The sequence below is a fragment of the Oreochromis aureus genome, linkage group 3 (genome assembly GCF_013358895.1).
Source record: "Oreochromis aureus strain Israel breed Guangdong linkage group 3, ZZ_aureus, whole genome shotgun sequence".
Taxonomy (NCBI): Eukaryota; Metazoa; Chordata; class Actinopteri; order Cichliformes; family Cichlidae; genus Oreochromis; species Oreochromis aureus.
In genome coordinates, this window is record NC_052944.1 from 87,314,614 (window position 1) to 87,340,179 (window position 25,566).

The window sequence follows — 25,566 nt, forward strand, 5'->3', positions numbered from 1 at the left end:
GGCTAACGTCACCCTGCTGGCCCACCTGTTTCTGTTGGTGCGGTAGTTCCCCTTTCGTGTCATCGTTGTGTTTTCGACTCTGTACCTGCCCTCTCTCATCCAGGCGTTTGGGCCTCAGTCAAGCTGATCAGCGCCAGGGTCGTTTGGTAGGGCCTTCACAAATCAGTAAAGAACGTGCGTTCCACGCCAATGCTCGAAGATTCACAGACACACAGGTGCAGTCACAAGGTTTCACGCACCTTTTGACTGTGGTGGACCACACAACCAGGTGACTGGAGGCAGTACCCCTGGTGTCCACGACTGTGGAGGTGATGGCCAGGGCATTTTTGTCGACATGGGTTTTGCATTTTGGTCCCCCTGCTGACATTACGTTGGACAGTCTGCCATGGCTGACGGCCTGGGGCGTCAAGGTCCACCGTACCACAGCATACCACCCGCAAGCCAACGGGATGTGCGAGCGGTTTCACTGGTCACTCAAGGCCCCGCTCCGGGCTTCTCTAACAGGTGGGAGGTGGGTTGACCATCTTCCATGGGTTTTGCTCATTCAGGCCCATTCAGGGTTATACAACCGGGCCAAAAGCATTTCCTTTTGGACTTTGGAGGTCAGCAGGAGGTTGTCTCTGTTGATAGACTTAAGCCTGCACATGTTCTGCTACACGATTTGCATTTCAAGGTACGAAAATCATTTACTAAACATGTGTGTGATTTGTAAAAAATATAACAATTACTAGGGTTTTATGTTTTGTTGTGTGATTTCAGATCAGTTGTGTTAATACAGCATGAAAAAATTCAGACACGTGAGGTTGAGCTGAAAAGAATGATACAAGCAAGGCAGGGAAAATAAAATAATTTGAAGGTGAAGTACAAATGTAAAATCAAAAGTAGTCAAAAATGGAGAATTATCTTTTGGACCTCAGAAAGTTAACCCAACAAGCCATGAAAAATTAGTTTTAAATTTTTGTTCATGATAGCGCAGATTTGTGATATTTTGTGCAAATTAAAGCATGTAACAACTTGATTATTTGTAACAAAAAAAGTGCGAAACTTAAGTTACTTATTGAGATGCTCCTCTTATACTGGCTTTGTTATTTTCTCTGTAGAGGATGTGCAGCTATCGTTGTACAACTATTGCTATTGTGGAATTAAAGAAATTGTTTTACTGCTACAATATATCTCATAGCATTAGCATCGCATTAAGAGTATCACATATAGCTTTAAGACGGCAGGGAGACATTTAACACACTGACACCATATTAACCTTTAGCACAGGTGCAGTGATAACCATTTTTATATTGTTATATCCTTATACACACATTGCAGTTTTGTGCTTATAAAGAGCTGAAGCTCCCCCAGGTAATTAAAGGTCACGAGCTTCGTTCGGCGATAGGTCTGGACGATCCATTGGAGGAGATGCTGGGAGCTTAAGAAAGATCACACACATGCTTACAAAACACATATATATATCACATAACCTAGAGACAGGCCTGAATAGAGGCCTGAATGTATTCAGCAAACATGTTCCATTTGAGTCTGCCTAGTAACAGATGACGAGAAGGAGAGAACCAGCCCATGGGGACCCAGAGGCCTGAGACCATCGCCTTATTTGGAAGAAGATACCAGAAAGAGGAACTCTTGTGTCTGCATTATTTCTAAAATTGATCAATGTTCTTAAGATGCAAATTATGTGCTTGTAAACGCATGAGGGGGCGTCATAATACCCTGACATTATAAAAGCAAATTGAAATGTATTTTTGGTGTAGATCCTTGCTGATGTGTGCAGTAACTATCTTCCCGCGCGTGTGCTTAAATAAAATCATTGTTCTGACCCAACCCTTCTGGACTGTTCTGGTTTTGTATCTCCCCTCAATTCTGAACCCTTAACACTATAGTCATGCAACCATACTGGAAAATCCTGGGTCAACTTAGAGATTAGATAACCGGCGTCCTGTGAGCATTTATCCTGGTCTCAGGGTTAGGGTCAGTGAATCCAGATAAAAGAAAGAAATCCTGGATATGCTGACCTCACTCTGTGTATACAGAGCTCCGAGTCAGCAGCTGGACTGCCTGTTTACCTTTATGATTAATGTTCACAATGATAATCAGGAGATAAAGACCCAAAAGATATAGATACAACCTCATTATCATTATTACTATTAAATTATCAATTATATATAGATATAACCTCATATATCTTATAATAATATGAGATACAGAAGAAACCTCAGTAAATAAAGTCAGTGTTCAACCTCCGAGAGGTGGCAGTCAGCAGGGGTTAGGACAGTTGTGTACCAGGATCTGCGCTTTGTTGGCGGTATAAAAGCTCAACCGCTTGCAAGATGAAACTGCTAAACTGTACATACTTGCTTTAGGGAAAGTCTGCAGACATACAGAATTGATGTTTTTTCTCCTTCACTTTCCCTCTGGGACACCTTTGAGCTCCCATGTCTGAGTTAGAACATTAGGATTGGGTCTTTTACTATTGTTGATTATAATTATATCACTAATCTATAACTTACTTCCTAATACCAGTTTAACTAAACATACATATCTTTTTATATAACTTTCTCTGGAGTTTTCAGTCAGGTTTCTTATCACGTGAGGTGATCAACTTTCCTGTTTCTACTAAGGCTGCTCTTTTTTAGATTATGGAAATCACATTCAGGCCTTTTACATTTGAATACCTCTGATTATAACATGGACCTCAAACTTGTACAGAGATAATAAAACAAAACAAACACAAAACTTCAGTTTCAAAGTAGCTTTACTTTCATGGATCTGTAGCAATGTCACCTTATTCACAGCAGTAAGACCAGTCAGTATAAAACCCAGTAAAGACTCACTCATTTGAAAAAAGAAAAAAAAGCTAAAATGATCTGCACCATACAAGTTCAAGAGAAAAAAATAAAATTATCAGGACACTAGTCGTTAATTTCTTGATGCCCACTTCACTCCAGCTAAGCTAATGAAACAAACAAAATTAAGTCATAATTTTAAGTAAGAAATGGAGCTACACAAAACAAAATAAGCCTGATAAACCAACATGCTTCCACATTTCTTTTCATATTTTACCATTTTATTTTATATGCTTCTTCACTCTAAAGGAATATCCAAAGCGTTAGTAAGGAAAATGTAAAAATTAGGAGCATTTTTAACATTTTGATACACATGTTTTAGTGAGTTGATGACTTATTTTAATAAGTTATTCAAAATCAAAATAAGAAAAAATGTCTTAACTTAAATATATGTCAGCTGTGCATAAACATTTTCCCTTCACCTAACGATATAGCAGTATTAAGTGGGTATAACTTAAATATCTTCTGAGCATCTTTCAAAGGAACAAGTCTGAGTTTGGAGAGTTGCTTGCAGTCAGACAGAGAAAGGCTATGCTAGTTGGTGAGTGACTATTTTTGATTTGTTTAATTTGGAACAGCTACTAACTATATCAACAATACATGTGATAATTTTTACATATTAAAACTGAAATTAGCTTTGCCCAAAGCTAATTCAGCAACTATACATTTGGTAGCCTTTTAGCTCACTAATATGTCAAAGTAGTCTCTTTTTGTTTCCAGTGGAAGGTGAACATGAAAACTGGCACTGAACAACTACAGGATTAGTTGTAGAACTGCAGATTCATGAGAATAGTTGTTCAGTGTTGGCACCATGTTGATGAAGATTTAATAACTTGTTTGTTGATGGGATGATTAATGTCAGAGACTAAACGGGTAAACTGTGGGTTTCTACAGATAATGTTTTTGGTTTTAAATTGATGCAGGTTGATGTTTAAGGCAAGGATCTAGTTTGGTTTGAGGATAAAATTGTTTAAGTAGCTAAAGGATATTCTGTGTCATAGTGCAGTCTGCAAACAACGGCCAGAAAGCCAAAACCACACTGTAGAAACACCATATGGAAAAGTTACATAATGATTTGTTTATATAAGTCACATTACTTAGCATTAGCATAGAAAAGCTTAGCTACTATTGCCATTGTTTGTACACCATTTCTGACCATTGATGTTTAAGTTTACTTGAAACAGTTTAGATGCTTTTTTTTATGTTTGCTTGGTTTTTTAATATAGTTTTAATATAATGTTTTCGCATTGTAGTTTGACTTAACATTTTGCATTCTGAAAAGTCTCAAAGTAAAACAGAAAAAAATGTGCAGTTTTTTTTTCAAACTTAAATTAAACATAAAACAACACAAAATGAGAGTGAGCACCGTAGTTCTGAATTACCTAAATTTTTACTTCATGTAGTTTGAACTGAACTGGCCAGTTTTAAAAAATAATTGGAGCTGTAAATTCTGCAAATTTGAAACACCGTGAAAGTTAAATGAACTTCTGGAGGATTGATTTAACATATATCAAACTTACTCACAGGATAATTATTTGGAAAATCTGCTATAAACTCTAATCCAGCCAGTGCAAGAAATTGTGACTGAGGGAAAATGTCACGATCCTGGGTCTTTTGACCCAGCGTTTTGAGTTTTAGTTTATTTTGATGTTTATGGTTTATGTTTAAGTTCATTGGGTTATCTTAGTTCAGTTGTTTATTACTTTCTACTTGTGTTTTCCACCCCTGTTAAGTCTCCCTTGTCCTTTATGTTTCATGTCTGCATGTCTTCTGTTATCAAGTTCATGCTGTCATGTCTGCATTTCATTATGTTTCCTATTTTATTTTGAAAGAGGTCTTGTGTTGATGTGTTAATTGTGTTTAGTTTTACACTTCCCCTGTGACGTTGTTATGTTCATGTGTGTCAGCTGTTTCCCCGTGTGTTCCCACTTCTCCTGATCACCTCATGTGTGTATTTAAGTCCTCAGTCTTCCTGTGTTCAGTGTGGTGTCCTCTCTCATAGCTGTGTGGTTCCCCCTGTGTTTTCATGTCTGATTTATTATTAGTTTTTTCAGTTTAGTTTTGTACCGTCTTGCCCTGTTTTCAGAAATAAAGCGGTGCTTTTGATTTCACGTTCCATCTTGGTGACTTTTGCATTTGGGTCCTCTCCTGCCTACACACAGCTATTTTGTTTTAGTGCGCATGTGCCAACCAGCGTGCAGCCTGTTACAGTCGTAAATAATTTCCCCTAGGGATCAATAAAGTATTCTGATTCTGATTCTGATTTGTGACAGAAAAGAAGTCCTGAAAGATGTGGATGTACCCAGAGCCTGTGTCTTGCTCATGGGGGTAATCCATGCACTCAACCTCTGCTACATTAAAGAACTGAAAGACACATTTGAGGTGTTTAAAAAGACATTTCTGGAGCTGGATGGTCTAAAAGCTAGCCCAAAGGTAAAGCCCACAGTAGTACTGGGCTGGAATCAAGTTCAAGAGGAAATGACCTCTTGGAGTGTGTGGTACATTTTTCCACATATATGGGAGGAAAAAGTAAAAGGCAAAACTAATATCATAACAATAACTCTGAATATGCTAGAGTTGGCTCCCAGCCACTAAAGTTAAATTGAAGTTAAACTTAGAAATACGAGGACATCCATCATACATTACAGCCGGTATCCTGATCCAATTTGAAATCAGGTAAAGTTTGAGGCTCTCATGGTCCCATTTATGGCTGATATTTTTATGGTTATCAAACAGTTAAAGCAGAAGCAGAAGGACAGTGTCAAAGCTTTTAAAAGAGACACTGCAGAACAAAAACAAGAGAATAGACCCTATTAGTAAAACTTCAAGATGAAAGACAAATCTAGTGAGTGGACCTCTGATTAAAGAATTTCTACCAAACTACAACTGCAGCTGAACAAATGAGCTGTTGGTGGAACTTTACACTCTGATATATTGAAAGATTTAAAGGATGAGACAGCTCAGCACAGCATGTTATTAACTTCACACATGAAGTGGTTCAGTCCAGTCAGACTTCAGTTTTGCAGTCATCCTGCTTCTTCATCTGGTCGTCATGGTAACTCTGGACTTTCCTCCAACGAATCCTGAAGTCTGTCAGTCCTTCTGACAGCATGAGGCCTGACAGCTGGACAAAATGTGCAGATGATGAAAAACATGAAGCATAGTTTGAACTTGTGTCAAGTTTGTGTTGGTGACTGAACTGCTGACCTGCTGTGAAACCTGCTGCTGGATCTCTGTGCTGTGCATGTCTGCCTCTGACTGAAGCTTCATTTTCAGCACTGTTTGCTTTGTCACTGCTAAAAATGAACCACATATAAAAACACAAACATTAGTATTTCACATGATGACAGGATCTTACAGTGTTTGCATTCTGGACCTCACCTGCGAAACAGAAAAAAAAGAGTTTGGCATCACAGTAGCAATCATACCATTTCCCTGACAGTAAATTCAAATCTCCACAGTACTCAATTGAATTTCCATTATTAGGCTCAGCAGACCCCCAGTTAGTGAATGTGGAGGTTGTGTTGTCAGACCAGGGGGCCCAGGGATCCCTGTAGAGGCCAATCCACACATACTGAGCCCCTGATCCATTCAAAGTGAGCGTGATGTTGGATTTCTCCTCTTTGCTTCTTATACTGGTCAGGTCTGTGTGGTATGTCCTGCAGTACGACTGGGCCGCTGACCAGGAGCGACTCTCCATCACTAAGATGTAACTTGTATTTTTGGCTGTGAAAGATTTAAAAAATGATGAATTTTGAAAAACACATTATAAATCTCACACAATTGTAGGGATAACTAGGGCAACAAGCCTTTTTTTAATACCATTGTAACATAGGAAAGGGTAAGAATCTCCACAGGGTCTATCATCCATCTGTGTTTGTCCCTGAAGAGCCACACAGTATTCCTTTCCATTTAGACAGTCTGGTTGGCCGTTAGCCCAGATCAAAAATTCATGTGTACTGCCAACATTAAAAAGTTTTCCCTCCATGGACCACTTCCAGCTGTAACGATCATTATAGAGACCTAACCAAGCCCCAGTACTGATCCTTGGTGACATTGAGAAAAGCAGTTGGTTGATGTTGCTGTTGTAGATGGTGACCAAGTCAGTGAAGTGTTCTCTGCAGTAACTCTGAGCTTCAGTCCAGGTCATCAGCTGGTTCACAAAGTGGTATTCTCTGGAGTGGGGAGGAAGAGTGGAAAGCCCTCCTGAGAAAAATAAAACAAAGGTTTTTAATTGTGTAAACTGGGTTCTTGGGCGAATCACTGAAAAGGACAAATTTACAAAAATAAAAATTACAACCATTTAAATAGTCAAACTATATGGAGAATAACTAGAGGTGGAGGAGGAACCCCAGCTATTGTGTTGTACTACCTAGCCAGAAATGTTTCTTTCAACCTTACCCCCTCACTTACCGTGTGGGTTCATGTGCGTGTGTGTATGCGTGCACCTGTCCCGATAACAGCTCGCTCATGTGAGTTCTAGGTTCACTTGAGTTCATATGGTTTACCCGTGGTTTTAATTTAATCAAACAATTATGTTTGATTAAATACTACTTTAAATGCTACTTTTTATGGGTTCTACATGTCTCTCACCAACCAGTTATACGGACATATGCCACTGCAGCTTCTCTAACATCTGATTGGTTGCCGTGCAAAGTAAGTTGATCCTACATAACTGATTGCTTGTGTGGACTTGGGGCAGCCAGGTATCCCAGAATGCATTTCAAATCACAGATAGCAATGGCAGTAGCATAAAGTTTTAAAGTACCCTGTTGTCTGTCACCAACTACACTTTTAATTTTTAATTTAATTTTGTTTTAGTCACGAATGTAGTGGCGTAATCTTCACATGTCTGGTCAGGTTGTCAAAATAGAACATGTTTCCAAAATTGCTCCGATGTTTTCAGAGATGTCACTGGCTGTGTCCCAATTCAGGGTCTGCACGCTTGAAGTACGCGCACTACGCGTACTACATACGGTGCGTACTATAAGTACGAGACGTGCGGAAGTGAGAGGCTTGTGAAATGGGACGGTCTAGCCTTCGTCGCGCTGTTCAGGTTGCCTAGCAACCATGATGCTAACTGCGAGAAATGTTTCATGCAGCATTGTTTGACATAAATGAAAGATCTCCGATGTTGTTCCCAGGATCTGCTGGAGCCACTTGCCTAGCGTGGGAGTCACCGCACCTAGTGCTCCGATTACCACGGGGACCACCGTTACCTTCACCCTCCACATTCTCTCGAGCTCTTCTCTGAGCCCTTGGTATTTCTCCAGCTTCTCGTGTTCCTTCTTTCTGATGTTGCTGTCATTCGGAACTGCTACATCGATCACTACAGCCGTCTTCTTCTGTTTGTCTACCACCACTATGTCCGGTTGGTTAGCCACCACCATTTTGTCCGTCTGTATCTGGAAGTCCCACAGGATCTTAGCTCTGTCATTCTCCACCACCCTTGGGGGCGTCTCCCATTTTTACCTCGGAACTTCCAGGCCATACTCGGCACAGATGTTTCGGTACACTATGCCGGCCACTTGGTTATGGCCTTCCATGTATGCCCTGCCTGCTAGCATCTTGCACCCTGCTGTTATGTGCTGGATTGTCTCAGGGGCATCTTTACACAGCCTGCACCTGGGGTCTTGCCTGGTGTGATAGACCCCAGCCTCTATGGATCTTGTACTCAGAGCTTGTTCTTGTGCTGCCATGATTAGTGCCTCTGTGCTGTCTTTCAGTCCAGCTTTGTCCAGCCACTGGTAGGATTTCTGGATATCAGCCACCTCCTCTATCAGCCGGTGGTACATACCGTGCAGGGGCCTGTCCTTCCATGATGGTTCCTCGTCTCCCTCCTCTTTCTTGGGTTTCTGCTGCCTGAGGTATTCACTGAGCACTCGGTCAGTTGGGGCCATCTTCCCAATGTATTGGATGTTCGTTGTCTCATCCTGGACTGTGGTGCTGACACTCACCAGTCCCCGGCCCCCTTCCTTCTGCTTAGCGTACAGCCTCAGGGTGCTAGACTTGGGGTGAAACCCTCCATGCATGGTAAGGAGCTTTCTTGTCTTTATGTCAGTGGCTTCTATCTCCTCCTTTGGCCAACTTATTATACCAGCTGGGTACCTGATCACAGGCAGGGCGTAGGTGTTGATAGCCCGGATCTTGTTCTTACCGTTCAGCTGACTCCTCAGGACTTGCCTGACCCTCTGCAGGTACTTGGTGGTTGCAGCTTTCCTAGCTGCCTCTTCATGGTTCCCATTCGCCTGCGGGATCCCCAGGTACTTGTAACTTTCCTCTATGTCTGCAATGTTGCCTTCTGGTAGCTCGATCCCCTCAGTTCTGACTACCTTCCCTCTCTTTGTTATCATCCGACTACACTTCTCCGGGCCGAATAACATCCCGATGTCATTGCTGTATATCCTGGTGGTGTGTATCAGTGAATCGATGTCTCGTTCACTCTTGGCATACAGCTTGATGTCATCCATGTACAGGAGGTGGCTGACAACTGCTCGGTATCCGTAGCCAGTCTTGTTAATGATCTCACTGAGGAAATTCAGGCCTATGCAGAACAGCAGTGGGGACAGAGCATCTCCTTGGTAGATCCCGCACTTGATGGTGACTTGTGCTATTGGCTTGGAGTTGGCCTCTAGTGTTGTACGCCACATCCCCATTGAGTTCCTGATGAAGGCTCTTAGGGTCCTGTTGATCTTGTACAATTCTAGGCATTCCAGTATCCAGCTGTGGGGCATTGAGTCATAGGCCTTCTTGTAATCAATCCAGGCAGTGCACAGGTTGGTCAGCCTGGTCTTGCAGTCTCGGCTGACTGTCCTATCTACCAGTAGCTGGTGTTTTGCGCCTCTGGTATTCTTGCCAATCACTTTCTGTGCCCCGCTCATGTATTGACCCATTTGCCTGTTCATCTTAGCCGATATGATGCCTGACAGGAGCTTCCATGTAGTACTGAGGCAAGTTATTGGTCGGTAGTTGGAGGGGACCGGTCCCTTCTTGGGGTCCTTGGGGATCAGGACCGTCCGACCTTCGGTTAGCCATTCCGGGTGTCTTTCGTCAACTAGCAGCTGGTTCATTTGTGCTGCCAGACCATTGACTGTAGAAAACATGGACGACGCCACAGCTCCCCAAAATGAAGCCAAAACGTCTCCATCGCCCCCTGGTGTCTGGCTGCAGTATAGGTCATAAACCCCACCTCCTCCATGTTAGCGGATGGGACTGGGGTCAGACTAAAATAAATTTATTCTCCTTAGATAATTTTTTTCCAAAGATTCTTTCTTTTGTTATCAATAGTTCTCATCATGCTGATTGATGTCCAAGGGGTCTCCTTTCCCATAAGTTTGATTCTAATTCCTACTGCGGTGATGTTAAATTGGGGTGAAACGTCATCATAGCAGCTTTGACTGGCAGCTGCAGTCACGGAGAAACTTGCGTATCTGTGTTCAGGAATAGCAGATCGAGCGTAGGCTCTGAGAGGAGGGCCAGCGTTTACGCTACGAAAACACGACCGAGTGTTTTAACCTGACAGCCTGAGGTGTTCTTCAGTAAACTGGACTAGCCGACAGAAGGACCCGAGGCCCTGCTGCAGTTTTTCGGTAAGTTAATCGTGTTTGTAAGCTAATCCGTAACTACTGTCCTTAGCTAGCTCCTGAGACCTAGCTAGCTAAGATGAGCACTCGGCTATCAGGGTTCGTTCAGCTAATCTGTGCAGGTGAATGAATTTACTAAAGAAATCAAGAGAAACGTTCCGGGCTAATCAGTCACTAATTACTGTTACTGTACTTTTATTACAAGTATTAAACTGTAAAAGCAACAGGCTGCACGCTGCTTCAGCTCCTGTGCAGAGCTGATTATTAAATATGTGCAAACAACAGCATGTTTTCAGTCTCTTGCCACATCTGTAAAGACAGTAACATCTTTTTTAAAAGCTTGTACTTCAGTAACTCCTCATTAATCAGGAACTATGGATTAAAGTACTGTAGTGTACTGTAATACTGAAAAAATGTAAGAGAAGAACTTCAGATCCTGAGTGTGTGAGGACAGAAGAATCAGCTTTATTTCAATTTTGAGGGATAAAATTTATATCTGAGTTTGTGATGGTTCTGTTCTCTTTGTGATTACAGGAGCTGCCCTCAGATTCAGACCTCAGCACCACCCAGTGACAGGAGACAGATCATCCAACATGTTCACATGTTAACTGCAAAATGAACTGATGAAAACAGTGCAAAGGTTAAAGTACCACACATGCTGTAGTGAAAGCTGCAGCTTTATTGATAAAGTTAAAGACAAAAAACAAAAGGATTAATCACCCCTGTAACTGTGTCACTATATATCAGCATTAACAGGACCTCAGTTTGGTGATTCAGAAAGCTGCTGATCCTCTGGGGAGTATCTGAGTATTTATAACATTACACAAACCAAAGGTCTCCATCACAGTGTTCATGAAATGCTGGGTTTATCCATCTCCTGGATCGGGCCTACGGAGGAGTGCTGAAGATTTCCCTGTGAGGGAGCTGCTGGTGAAGATCATGAGTCCTGCTTGATCAATGGGATGAGCTTCAGTCTTCCTGGTGTTTCTTAAATGAAGTCTCTCTCAGTTGGTCAAAAGAACATCTGGCACAGGACAGAAAGAAAAGGAAGACGTTTCTCCAAACCTCTGGACCCAGGAAACCCAGCTTGGTCCTGATGGTCTCCCTCACTAGTTTCTCCCCAGGGTGAATGTAGCTGTGGATATAATATGGACTCTATTATTAAATGAAAAGAACAAATTAGACTACACTACTGAAACGTTCTGCTGATGTTTTTAAAGTTTCCATGTTACCAGGCTGTAGAGGGCTCTGAAGATTTAAACAGTTTTAGATCCATGACACTGACAGTCTTATGTTAAAACCTCAAAGGACAGCATTATATTTTTGATATTAACAGTAACTCTGGGCCTCTGTAGAGTGTGCAGCTGATCTCATCGCTGTCTAAAAATGGATTTAAAAAAAAAAAATAAGAAATGCTATATCCTTCAATAATACAGACTATTAGAGTAGCAGGTGTGTAGCATCGCTAACTAGCTAGCAACAAGCCTCCAACACAGTGCGTATGCTAGCGGCTAATCTAGCAAACGAATTAACAACAGAGTGATTTTAGAACTATAAGATGATAAGCTGTGTGTCTTTTTTTATAACAGTGACATGGTTGTATTTACCTTAATTAAACGAGTCGTCAGTCGCGGTAAACCAGCAAAAAAACTCAAGCAGACGGGCTACGTAAAAAGTGTAGGGGGGCGTGTTTGCGGTCATGTCCAGTGGGTGTGTGGGCGGGAGCGTTACACAGTCGCTCCACCTCAAGTCACTACTGCGCAGACTCTGGCTCCAAATTTGCAAGATGGCAGCCTCCACAAGCGGGATATTTTGGCTTCATTTTTGCACAATGGTAGGAGGCGGAGTCGCGTCGTCCATGTTTTCTACAGTCAATGTGCCAGACACTCGTGGAGTGCAGTCAGCTTCTTCAGCCAGTAGGCGTGAACCATGTCGGGGCCTGGTGCTGTCCAACTCTTCATACTAGAGGCCCTTGCTTGGATGTCTGCCACCGTGATGGTTACTGGACCCTGTTCAGGGAGGTTGCTATGGTCTGCACTCAGATCCACTAGCCACTGAGCATTGCCGTTATGGGTTGCGTCCTTCTCCCATATACTCTTCCAGTATTGCTCCGTCTCCAGCCTTGGTGGTGCTGTTCTCTTATTGTTCCCTTGCCACTGAGAGTACACCTTTGCTGGTTCTGTGGAGAACAGCTGGTTTATTCTCCTGCCTTCTATCTCTCTGGTGTACCTCCTCAAGCGGCTGGCCAAGGCTGTGAGTCTTTGCTTGGCAGTTTCCAAGGCCTCAGGTATGGACAGCTTGCTGTACTTCTTAGGCACCTTCTTCATTGTGCCTTTATGCAACTCCGATAGTTGGCTGACCTCCCTCCGTGCTACCTTGATTTTAGCCTCTAGCCTCCTTCTTCATGGAGGGTACTCTCCCTTGTGGCTGTTCAACTTGTAGCCAAGCATCTCACTGATCACTGCTGCCGTATTGTAGATCAGCTTGTTAGTCTCGGTAATCGTGGCTGTAGGTATCGTCCATAGCGCTGCATTAACATCATCTAGCAGACCTTCTGCGGGTACTTCACGTAATCTTGGTAACCGGCGACGGGGGGTCCAGGTTTCAAGCTTGGCCATGATCCTATCTTTCAGGTCAGTTCCTCTCGCACTCAACGATCCTTCTCCTATCGCACTTGGGGCTTGGTACCCAATCTCGGGTGGGGGTGATGATATCTCCCCCCTGACCTGGTGTCCTGGCTCCCCCTTGCCATAGCATTTATGTTGTACCATATATATATATATATTTATATATATATATATAGATATATATATATATATATATGTTACAGCAGTGAGCTTGAACTCTGGGTCACAGATTCAAGTTGCAGTTATTTATAATTCCTATCACCTTAAATCTTCACTCAAAGACAAGCATCTTTGACAGTGTATATATAGATGTATTATGCATAAGAGACAAATATTGTTCGTTTAATATGTTGGCATTATTACATTTGGCTCAATGCTTACGTATGTGTGTAAAAAGAAAATGTTCGAGCTGTGATAACTGTTTCTGATAAAATGAAGAGTAGATTGATATATTAAATATTCTTTTATTGGGTGAGAAAATCAGACCATGTCATAACTGCTTTAAGTCATACAGAATAGATATCAGAGCCTTAAACAGGCTGACTTCTGCTAAATCGGTCAAGCTGGGCAGAAACTATACAAACACATAACATCCTTATAGAATATGATGTAACACTATAGATCAACTTACCTCAGAATATATAAAGCATATAAACAATTACAGCAATATGATGCAACAAACACAGCAGTGCTACTAATCACAAATACTCAAAGCTTCATAGAACTGAAACAAACATTTATTTTTAGCTCCATTCTGCTGCTGATACATACTTTAGGTTTCTGAACATTAAACTTGTTGCTGCCTTTCATAGTGTGTAACTTGAAGGCCCTGAGTACTTTCTCCCACACTGAAAACACTGGAATGATCAAATTATTTGAACATTACCTAATTAGACTGATTCAGGACAGACAATTAGTTATTCTAAACTTTTCTAGCAGTCCTTCACAAACAGGGAACAGTCTGTCTATTCTCCCCATCTGTCAGCTGCTGCTGGCTCTTCCTCCTCCTCTTCCTCACACACTGCTGAGTTTGTCCTGGTGGATCATCAGGGGTGCAAAGCCTCACAGATGACGTGCAGCAGTGGGTCCCTCAGTCTGTCCTCACTCTGGACACTTGCAGTTGTCACACATGGAAATCAAATGTGTGATAAGCTGCAGGATTCAAACACAAGTGTAACTTATAAACACATGTTCATACTTTTATTCCACAATCAGAGAGAAAGAAACAGAGAGAGAGTGCAGGACAGACAGACAGGTGACAGTCTCAGGTGTATACACTGCTACAAAACAGCACAAGAGAAGGAGGATTTAGTGTTTGTGTTATTACGAGTGCTAAACAAGAAGAGTTCCCAGATGGTACAGTGGACACATGTGTGACTCCTGTGATTAAAGCATCTTTCTTTCAGCTTAACGAGTGAACCGTCAGCTCGTTCAAACACACGTTAAAGTCCGTTTGGCTCGACACCACCGAACAGAGGCAGCAATATAACATAGCTAACATTAACAGTGCAGTGAATCCTGCTTGTGCCGTGGTATTCAGGACTGCAAACCGAGCAGCATCACTGACTTTCAGCTTGTTGTGTTTGTGGATATATGACTGACTTTAATTATCCATAAAATCATCAGATTCTCTGTAAGTTTAAGGTCAACTATATATATATATATTTAGAAGTAGAGGCTTTAAAACCAAGTTAACGCTGAAAGTACAAACATCACTAATGTCACACAACTTTGCCGACATGTGGATAACAGTAATGTTTTAATGTTCTTCATTATTAAACATTCGCACATAAATAAGTGACATCATATTCAGTACTTACTTTTGACAGTTCACTCTTCGGCCGCTCCCTTCTGCCGTATTTTGTGGCAAAATTATCCACACCCACCGCTGTGCTATGAATTGTTGGATATATGGGACCACGAAGCGTGCACCGGACCATGCTTGATATTTGGAGAAATCGACGGCGCATTTGGAGTATGCATTTGAAGTGCACTTTGAATTGGGACAGCCGTCGTCGCGTGGCGGTGACGTAATCGCACTCAAAATGCGTACTGTCCAAGTTTTTTTTTTTTTCCCTTTTCATACCATGCCCCCCCTGCAATGGCTCTGCGCCCCCCTAGGGGGCGGGCCCCACACTTTGGGAAGGTCTGGACTAAACCAATCAGAGATGGTCAGGGGCAGGACCGTGCTTTGTGTTTACATCTTTTTTGCGCAAGATTCTGATGCTGCAGGTTTTGTCTCTCTCCAACCAAAATTCACTGAACAAGCAGCAAAAGAAGATCCAAACTATGCTTCACATTTGATAAACATCATCATTAATTTCCTCTTACTTTTGCTGTTTTGCTTCCACCACGATAAAATCACACTTCATGCACAGCTCTCTCTCTCTCTGTGTACTTCAACAGTTTCCCATCTCAAATCTCTGTTTTTTGAATTATTCGCTTGCTTATTACCCAGCAGTTTACCGTTGTTTACAGCGCTATCGGCCACTGTCTTTCTTCCTTTTTTTTTTTACTTAAATGACCTCGGACAAGAAAGCCTAATTTCTACTGAAGAAATACAGATACTGAAGAAATTTAAACTTTTTAAAATTATGCAAAACTGCAAAAAGCTTGGCTGTCTCTAATTAAACCTCTGTAACTTTGCTCTGCTTCACTTCAGCAGCATGGTAATGTTCATATATTGATTCATGGTTTTCTTCAGTTTTTGATCTACTGCAGAATATTATTAAGGTTATCTGCCATAAAAAGCCAGGCCAGGAAAATCTCCTTCATGTTTTTCTGTTTTATCCTCAGTTATTTTGACACAAAGGAAACTGCTGTGATGCTCACATCTCTGATGAAATCTCACAAGTGTCAGTACTGATAAATGATCATGTGAAGCGCTATGTCTTCACAATCAGAATTATAATATTTCTGACTGTCTGAGGCAAAATTGAATCGGAATCGCATGGATTACAGAAATCAGCTGATACCCAGCCCTAGTGAGTAGCCTAAGCCCAACAGAAGTGGATGTAGCTGTGGGTAATAAGAAGAGATGAAAAGAACTATTGATAACTTTTTTTGTTAAGGCCTGATCCATCTGAAATTCATAGCCAGTGCTCTGACATGGAGCCATCAACCTCTGAACGTTGAAAAAGCACAGTAAAGCCAGAAAACATTATATGCAGCAATAAATGCACTGCCCAAATCTCCCCTCTCCACACTGCTTTTCAGCGGCAGGCAGCAGCAAACCGGTCGTCAGAGGAGGCTGATGTGATGATTAAGTTTAAGTTTAACATTGTCTACAATATTGCCAAAGAGTGCCAAAGCACTCTGGTGATGGCCAGAGGGGCTGATGGTGCGATATGGCAGCCTCGCTTCTGTCAGTCTGCCCCAGGGCAGCTGTGGCTATGGCTGTAGCTTGCCTCCACCAGTGTGTGAATGTGAGAGTGAATGAATAGTGGAATTGTACAGCGCTTTAAGGTTCTTGAAAAGTGCTATATAAATGCAATCCATTATTACTATTATTATTATTATTATTAAAGCACAACCACTTTTTAAGTAACTTCTCTTTCTTGTAGAACTGTGCTCCAAATAAAGATCTTTGTGTTGACAAGATTGTTAGTTAATCATTGTACAATCAAAAGTGAACACATAAAACTGCGGTGTTAAGCAATGCGGTTGAAAAATTTGGGTGCGCCTAAGAAAAGACGTTAGATGCACCAGTGCACTCATCATAGGTAATGATGAGACGGCCTATAGAGAGGAGGTGATGGCACTGTACGAGTGGTGCCTGGAAAATAACCTGACTCTCAACATCAGCAAAACTAGAGAAATGATAGTGGACTACCGGAAACGACCAGTCAGGGAACACCAGCCCATCCACATCAACGGTGTCAAGGTCGAAAGGGTCAGCAGCTTCAAGTTCCTTGGAGTCAACATCACTGAGGACTTCTCCTGGACCCTTCACACAGACACTGCTATCAGGAAAGTTCGCCAGCGACTCTACTTCCTGAGGAGGCTGAGGAGGTTTGGCATGAACGCCAGCATCATCTCAAATTTCTACAGGTGTGCAATCGAGAGCTTGCTGACGAGCTGCATCACAGTTTGGTACGGAAGCTGCTCTGCCAGCAGCCGTAAATCACTACAGAGGGTGGTGAAGGCAGCAGAGCACATCACTGGCACGAGGCTTCCTGCCATTCAGGACATTTATCACCAGCGATGCCTCCGTAAAGCACACAGCATCATCAAGGACCACAGCCACCCAGCACATCAGCTGTTCTCCTTGTTACCATCTGGCAGACGTTACAGGAGTCTGTCTGCTCGGACTACAAGACTTAAAAACAGTTTCTACCATCAAGCCATACGACACATCAACCACAACACTTAAACACACACAACACAGGACTCAGAAGCTACCCTGCAGCTTCACAAGTACTCTGTTTAATCTGCACTGGTCACTTCACTTTATTGTTATTGATATTTATATTTAAAAAGTGCAATACTGTAATTTTCTGCTGCTCATTCGTGTACAATATCCCATCTGCCCTCCCGTCATATTTCTTTTCAAGATTTTCTTATTTAATCACTAGTGTACATATATTTATATTTATAGATACATATATATTTAGTCATCTTTTCTCTTTTACCATGTCTCTCTAATATTTTGTTCTTTACTATTTTTCTATTTGTTATTTTATTTTATTATATTATATTTTATTATATTTTTTCCTACTGTATCATGCTGCTGAGAGACCGCTGCTCGTCAAACACATTTCATTGCGATGTTGACCCTGTGCTAACTTGCATATGACAAATAAAACTGAAAACTGAAACAGTGCAACTGTGGCAAAAAGTTAGTCTAGAGCTCTGAGAGATCTTAATTACTTTGTTGTTCATGTTCCATTATTTTTTCACAAAGGATTTTTTTCCCTTAATAATAAAGATCTTCCTTTTAGAAACTGCATTTTGTGTTTACTTGTGCTAGCTTTGTCTAAAATTTTAATTAGTTTGATGATGTGAAACATTTAAGTGTGACAAACATAACAATAGAAAATCGGAGAGAGCGCAAACAATTTTTTATACCACTGTAAGAACCAGTCTATTTGGGCATCTTTGTGATACAACTCTCTCCTTTAATATGGCCTTGGGACCAGCACCAGCAATACATCAGGATGTGGTTAATATCAGTAATTTTTAGAACGAGGAGAAAAACAACTAGAAGCAGAAACGTATTGATCCCTAATGAAGCAGCCAAAACATGAAGTTTGTTAGATTTATTATTACAAAAATAACCCCCCAAATTTTCTACAAATCAAAAATCTAAATGTGAAAAAATAAAGAACTTAGATTTAAAATGAATGCAGGTATTGTGGTATCAGAAAATGCAGATTTTCTCTGTCCTTGTGTTAAATGTGTTAATAAATATGTCAATTAAAAAATTATCATGTAATCTGATTACCCAAATGACATCAGTTTATCTCATTATGATCATGGGTTATATTTCAAATGTTTAAAATATTAATATCACAGACCTGAGAGCAGCAGGATGAGCAGTAAACAGGTTTCTTCCATTCTTGGCATCTGTATAACAGATATATTCAAATGATTATTATGTACCATAATTATTATCACCAATTTTAACATTCATTATCTCCAGTAAAACAAGTTGTCCTTATAACAGGTTTCTTAGTATCAAGTTTGGCGCACATGTCTAAATTAATTATATGCAATACTGTTTGAATATTTAAAATCTATCATTTATAGATCTTTAGTCTTGACACAATTGGACACCCAAAACATGTGTATTTCAAAATGTTTAAATCAGAGTAATAAATTAATGATGACTTACCTGACAACATATCTTTTCATCTGCTGACTGAAGCTGACGTTCAAAGAGTTTTTTCTTTGTTCTTCACACATATTTTACTCTCAAATTAGGACACCTGAAGGGAGTGAGCTTTCTGCAGAATTTGGGTGTCCCTATTTGAAACACAAATACAAGTTTACTTTCTGACAACAGGATGAGAGACCTTTCTGGGCCTGAGGACAGTGGATCTATTTTATCTTTTTAATGTTGCTTCTGTTCTTTCTACAGGAATGTACAGTGTAATAGATATTAACCAACAATCAACTGACCAACAATCAGTTGACCAACAATGATCATGTGACCCTACCAATGTTTCCTCGAAAAAAAATGATAGGCCTCGGGGCTTAAAGAAACATGTGAAGGTGACCAAAAGGTGACTCTGCCTCATCATAATGCAAATCATTAAGAAAATCAAGTTATTTCCATTTGTTTCCTATTAAACTAAGCTTGTACAAGTTCTAGGAACAGACACCATAGGTCAGAGGTGTCCAACTCCAGGCCTCAAGGGCTAGTGTCCTGCAGATTTTAGATATGTCCTTGATCCAACACTGATTTAAATGGTTAAATGACCTCCTCAACATGCCTTGAAGTTCTCCAGCAGCCTGATAATGAACTAATCATTTGATTTAGGTGTGTTGACCCAGGGTGAAATCTAAAGCCTGCAGGACACAGGGCCTTGAGGCCTGGAGTTGGACATCCCTGACATAGGTGCTGGTAACAAGGTGTTAGTGGTTTAACAAAATGTCATTTTTAAGGGGAGGGACTGGTTGCAGAGTATTATATGTGGTATTGTCTACATTAGAAGATTACCACTGTATTAGCATTGTCAGTAAACTGGATACAGTTACATTATTAGGCTATGGCAATGGCTGCACCATAACCCCTGTAGATCCCTGTAATCCATTAACTATCAGATGTTCTCTGTCACATATGATGTGTATGATTCTCTTTTATGCAACTTTCAACATAGGGAGCCAGACACTGTTCATCCACTAGCAAACTTAGAGCTGTTTGGAAATAGAACATCTAAAAAGAACTATTTTAATAGCACTAATAATAATGTATTTTAGTATTGTATGTAGTATGATTCTGCTGCCCTCAGGTGAATGTATGGCTATTCACCCTATGCAGCGAGCTTAACATAAGAGGAGATGGTTCCAGGAACGACAGGACACATCGCTTATGTCTTTTGTCTTTAACTGAAGACCATTTCTTCCTCTTTTAATTTGTAAGATTGTGAACATACAGTAAAATAATATGTAAGCATCAGTATTTACATATTTTGTAACCAAAAACAAGTTAGCAACATAGCTTTTCTTATGCTTTACATTCACCATAAACATCTTTCTTTACACGTTCAAATACCCTTTTAAGTAACATGAAAGTAACAAATCTTACAGAAAATAAAGCTAGACAGTGCTTACTTACAGATTATGGCTCAACAAACTCCCCAACGATGTAAACTGGGCTTAAAGTTGTGCAGGTTGTTTTCTGCTCCATGCATTTTCTCACACTGCTTGAGTGAACTTTTTCTGCTGCTTACAACACATCACCAAAGGGGGCAGTGTAGCGCACACCAAACAACCAAAGAAGAAGCCACAAAACTCAAGGGGTAATACTGCCCACTGGTGGGAAACTGAGAAATGCCCCAGCCAAAGAAACTCAATAAAGCAACAACAGAAGGGCAGAATAATGATGTTACAGTGGCATGCACAAACACTGAGTGCTTCGACAGTGTGACTTGTTATTGAAGTTACATTATGTAAAATGTTCACTGCTAGATCTCAGTAGATTGCAGTAAAGTGAAGTTCTGCTTTCTTATCCTTTCCAATCCCGATGCATGATTCTAGTTACAGTGGCTCAAATTGGACAAACATGTGTTAGTCAGCTATCAAAAACATAACATTTAGACAGTATCCTGTTAGAGTACCTGCGTCATTGACTCAGTGTTTTTGTGTTTATGGTTTAGAATATTGTTTATTCATTACAGTTTTCTCTGTGTGTCTTGTTCCTGGTTTAGTTATCCGTATTTCTAGTGTGTGTTGTCTGGTGTCCAGTCCAGTTCATGCCAAGTCTCGTCTCAATATCCTGTTTGTCTGGGTCTTGCCTCTGTGTGTCCCCTCCTGTGAGGTCAGTGTTGTCTTCATGTTTATCTGTCTGTTCCCCTAGTCATGTCTCTGTGTGTTGCTCTCTCACCCTCTCTCGTCTCTCGGGTTGTGTTGTTTATGTCGTCTGAGTCTTTAGGTTTCCGTTATCTTGCCTCCCTTTTGCTCCATGCCCGGAGAATATAGTCTTGTCTCTGTGTTTATTCCCTTGTTCCCCAGTTGTGTCTCTGTCACTCCCACTGTTGCCTGTGCCATTTATGACATATCCCATAATGGTTGTAGCCAGTGTGTTTCTGCTACTGTTCATGTACAAATACAATTTTTGTATCCACCACATTTAATAAATTTGAATAATATCAACACTTAGCCATGGTTTACCTCAGCTGTGCCAGGTGAGAAACATCTAGCTTTATTTACTCTGGAAGAGACTGTTAAACTTTGCACAAGGAGTCCAATATCAGTCGATAAGTCAGTGAAGCTCACTTCTTTCAGACAAGTCATACTGACATAAGTTATAGAGTGTGTCATGAATAGGGCTGGGCGATATGACCCAAAATTCATATCTCGATATTTTTTAGCTGGATGGCGATATAAGATATATATCTCGATATTTTTTAAAGCTGTAAAGTAAGAACAAAAAGACAGTTCTTAGTCAAAGCTGTGTCCCAGATTTCACACAGGCACTTTTATTAAGATACAGCATAGATGTACATGAAAAAAACTACTCAAAAATAAATTATGAGCATTTATTAAATAATAATGCTCCATAAATAAAAGAAAACTATGTTGTTTTTGTGCATAACAAAGAGCTCACAATTGTGCAGTCAAAATGTAAACTAAAAGATGATGAGCATAATAACAAAGAGACAGACTTCACAGCTGCTCTATTCCCAAGTTCTACTGCGTGATTGACAGTCTGCAGTTTGAAATCTGCTTCATAACCATGTCTCTTAACAGGTGCCATTTATGGTCCCATTACGTTGAAGCACAGTACGTATTACTACGCGAGGCTCCTCAGTAGTCTTAATGCTCCGACAATCCTTCAAGCGGTGCAGCTCCGCTTGATTTTGTTTAAACAATTATTGCACACTTTTTGTAAATCCAGTGAGCAGTTTGGTGAAACTCACCAAACTGCTCACGCTTCTGGAGGACCTGATGGACCCAGGTACGGCGAGGACGTCCTTTACGCCGCTGCTCTGCTCTCCACAGTAAATAGAGAAGGGAGACTCTCTTCAAACGCTAGCTCGACAGCTGCCATCTTGCAAACATACCGTCTGGCACAACTTCCTCCCACATTTCCGGTTCACGCGTGTCAGAATTGCATATTTTGAGCGCGATTAATTCGCGTTGGACACACGTCAAGTTAGGGGCGTCTGGCGCATTTTTGTTTGCGTCTATTGCGTTCAGTGTGAACACACCATTAGATTCTTGGAGCAGTGTTATGACCTGGGTGTTTGACCTTGGTCTGTGTCCTGAGATGGGCAGGGGAGGAGAGTGAGAGCACAGCAAGCACATTTTGTGTGCAACATTGTGAAAAGACAGAAATCTCTGACTTTACCATGTATAATTTTACAGGTAGAACTGTATATACATACACATATATATACACACACATATATACATACACATACACATATACATACATATACATACATACACATATATATTAGGGGTGCAACGATACACAAAATTCACGGTTCGATATTTTTTCGATACAAAAAAATGTTCATGCCTTTTTAATTTGTCATTTATTAAAATTATAAATATATATTTTAACTCAAAAGTACAGTTTTTAAATTTAATGTTGCTGAAACAACAAAATAATAAAATAAAATAAATCTATCTGATTGAGAAATCACTCATCTTTGGAAAAGAGAGTTTATTACAGAGAAATGGCTCTTTCCAAAATAAAAGCTATACTATACGCTTCTTCTGGGCTATGTTCTCAGCAGCATAGTAAACATATCAGGTCCCCATAAGGAGAATCGTGTGCTAACGGCTGTCTAAATGACTCGGGTAAAGTTTGTAGCATGCGTTCTTGTTTTTTTTGTCTGCTTCCACTTGTCTTTGCACTAGGATGATGTCAGCGTAAATGTGCAGTCATATTCGTTGTGTTCCCACTAGTGCTGTCAGTGTTAATCTTGTTAAAATGACATTAACGCCATAACGCCGCAAATCTCCGTTAACGAGTTACCGTGGATTGCCCCGTGCGTGGGGCTGGATGGTGTCAACAACACAAAATGTTGAACTTCAGTAAAAACAATGCTCTGTAGTTTGATACTGTCGTTACAGACAAAGCGGATGTTTAAAGCCTTTGGATGCGCATTTGAAATGCAGTAATTCTCCTTATCAGCTGGAAATATTCAAGCCATAAAATGACTTTTGAGAGCAGCTAAAAACCATTAAAAACAGCAATGTTGATCCTGTTCCAAATTTTGAATGTACATGTGTTGAAGGTTGTTGCTCTTGTTGAATTATTAAACATATTTTTCTTTAATCTGTAGAGGCAGATTAAAGAAAAATCACTGACTGTTCCTTTTTTTGAAGGAACAGTTGATTATTGGCAAGGGTGAATTTATGTGTTTAGTTATTTAAGTGGGAGTACTGTGGAAAGTTTTACCTTACGGACATAGATCTGACAGTACAGGATCTGAGCAGGTTCAGCAGGTTCTGAGGTAGCTGTTTACAAGATGTTGTATCTTGTAGTGTGTGAGGCTGTGTAAGTAAAGGGTGACTTGCCCTTCTCGCCCGCATGTAACACACCATCTGTTGGCGGTAGTGGATTTGGCACCTTAGTATTGTGAAAGTGGGGAAACATGCTTTCTGGTTGAGCATAAGATTAATGCTTACAACTTAGAATCTCAGTTCTAAATGAAATTAAAAATGTTTTTTGTAAATATGGCTAATGTATACTTTGACCTCTAAGGCACAAACACACACAGACACACACAGACACACACACACACACACACACACACACACAAGAACAACAACACAGAGAAGAGGAAGAGGGGATAATTTTACTACGCAAAGTAGCATACATGATAAATACTACGACATAACACGGACAGTGAGAAGTAAAGCTCATCGTCTTACCAGATGTTATATTCTGTAAACTTAAAATAAACCCCTGAAATTAGAGTGTAGTGTTTTAAGTCATCTATTAAGTGATGAGGAGCCATAGAACATTGCTTTAAGAACGCCTGTGGTAGGATAACTGGATGTCAAGACATCCCCACAACCCATAAAAAGTAGTTTAACTAAAACAACTAGGTGTTTGATTAAAACACCTAGTTGTTTAAACATAAAAATGTTTAAACTACTATGAACACTCATGAAACACGAATTTCCCCATACAGAAGAAAGTCCTATTAGAAGCGTTTATTTATTTATTTTAAAGAAAATGATCAAATCACATAGAAATGGAAAACCCACGTAGATCCATAATATGAGGTGTGGTTAAATGAAATAAATTACATTTTTAAAATAAAATGACTGGTGAGACGTCGTTAGAACCAGGATTTGTAAACACATTTTTTCTGACCAGTTGTAGATAAATTTAAAAAAGTCGGATCGCCATTTCAGGGTTATCAAGGCATTGGTAAAACAACGGATTACTTTTAAGAGTGCATATGCCTGTATAACTGTTGCTGAGACACATCCAGAATCCACAAAAAAGTAGTTTAATTAAAACATAACTGATTGATTAAATTAAAACCCTGGTTAAACATATATGAACTGAAGTGAACCCAGAAATGAATGAGCAAAGTGCCTTGTACAGGGGTAGGCGCACGCGTACACGCACGCACATGAACCGCACAGTGGGATGGGGGTGGGGCAACAAAAGTGCCTTCGCATTACTACTGAACATCCACCAAATCTAACCCACTATAGTTGGGATCCAACATGAAACTCAAATCAAACAGTACAATCTGAACTGTCCACAACCACGCTCAGTTTCACAAATATACAAAAACTGGCACTAGTCATACAGGAGGGAAAATTGAAAACTTCCCAAAAATTGAAATTGTAATAAATTAATCTTGCTGAAGCCGCCTCTACGCCACCTTTACCCCAAGGAAAGAGTTCACAATCCCTTATCACCTCTTTGCCCCCCACCCATTCCCCATCCTCAAAGAAAAATAAAAGACTCCACCATCTGTATGATTCTCCCCCTCCACGAGATACAGAGTGTCACAAAGTTTGAAACAGATATACATATATTAAGTATGTTTAAGTTTAACCAGTATAACAAATAAGAATATATGAGATATAACAGTGATTCTAAAGACGGGCCTCACACTGAGAGTCTGGGTACCAAAAAGTCAATTTGGCTGTATGTTGCTGTAATCCAGTTACTTTTTTCAAGTAATGAGTAAAGTAAGGGATTACTATTGAAAAAAGTAATTAAACTACTGCTACTTTCCCATAAGCATGCTGCTTTGCTGCCTTACTAAACCATGTTTTTGTTTGTGAGAGTGTCTTATGACAATGAAGTATGAGCATGCAACGTCCGTGGCAGTAACAGACGTGGGTAGATCAACAATG

General features: G+C 40.5%; 1 protein-coding gene across 1 annotated transcript; it reads right to left on the reverse strand.

Annotated features, from left to right (window-relative positions):
* Window positions 1-5,989: 5,989 nt before the first annotated feature.
* On the reverse strand, window positions 5,990-20,526 carry LOC120437796 (macrophage mannose receptor 1-like). The gene is made up of 5 exons (XM_039608348.1): window positions 20,342-20,526; window positions 18,896-19,026; window positions 18,579-18,627; window positions 6,675-7,058; window positions 5,990-6,578 (listed from the first exon to the last, which is right to left on the reverse strand). Exons 3-5 carry the CDS (start codon window positions 18,625-18,627, stop codon window positions 6,181-6,183), a joined length of 831 nt encoding a protein of 276 aa, XP_039464282.1. The 5' UTR covers window positions 18,896-19,026; window positions 20,342-20,526; the 3' UTR covers window positions 5,990-6,180.
* Between the last annotated feature and the right edge of the window lie 5,040 nt (window positions 20,527-25,566).

Bases quoted from the DNA above. Each gene is read 5' to 3' on its own strand.
- LOC120437796 (XM_039608348.1), bottom strand. From the start codon at position 18,627: ATGCCAAGAATGGAAGAAACCTGTTTACTGCTCATCCTGCTGCTCTCA. The intron at 7,059-18,578 runs GTCTGTGATATT...TATTTTTCTCAG, and splicing joins GCTCATCCTGCTGCTCTCAG to GAGGGCTTTCCACTCTTCCT. The intron at 6,579-6,674 runs GTATTAAAAAAA...AATCTTTCACAG, and splicing joins CCCTTTCCTATGTTACAATG to CCAAAAATACAAGTTACATC.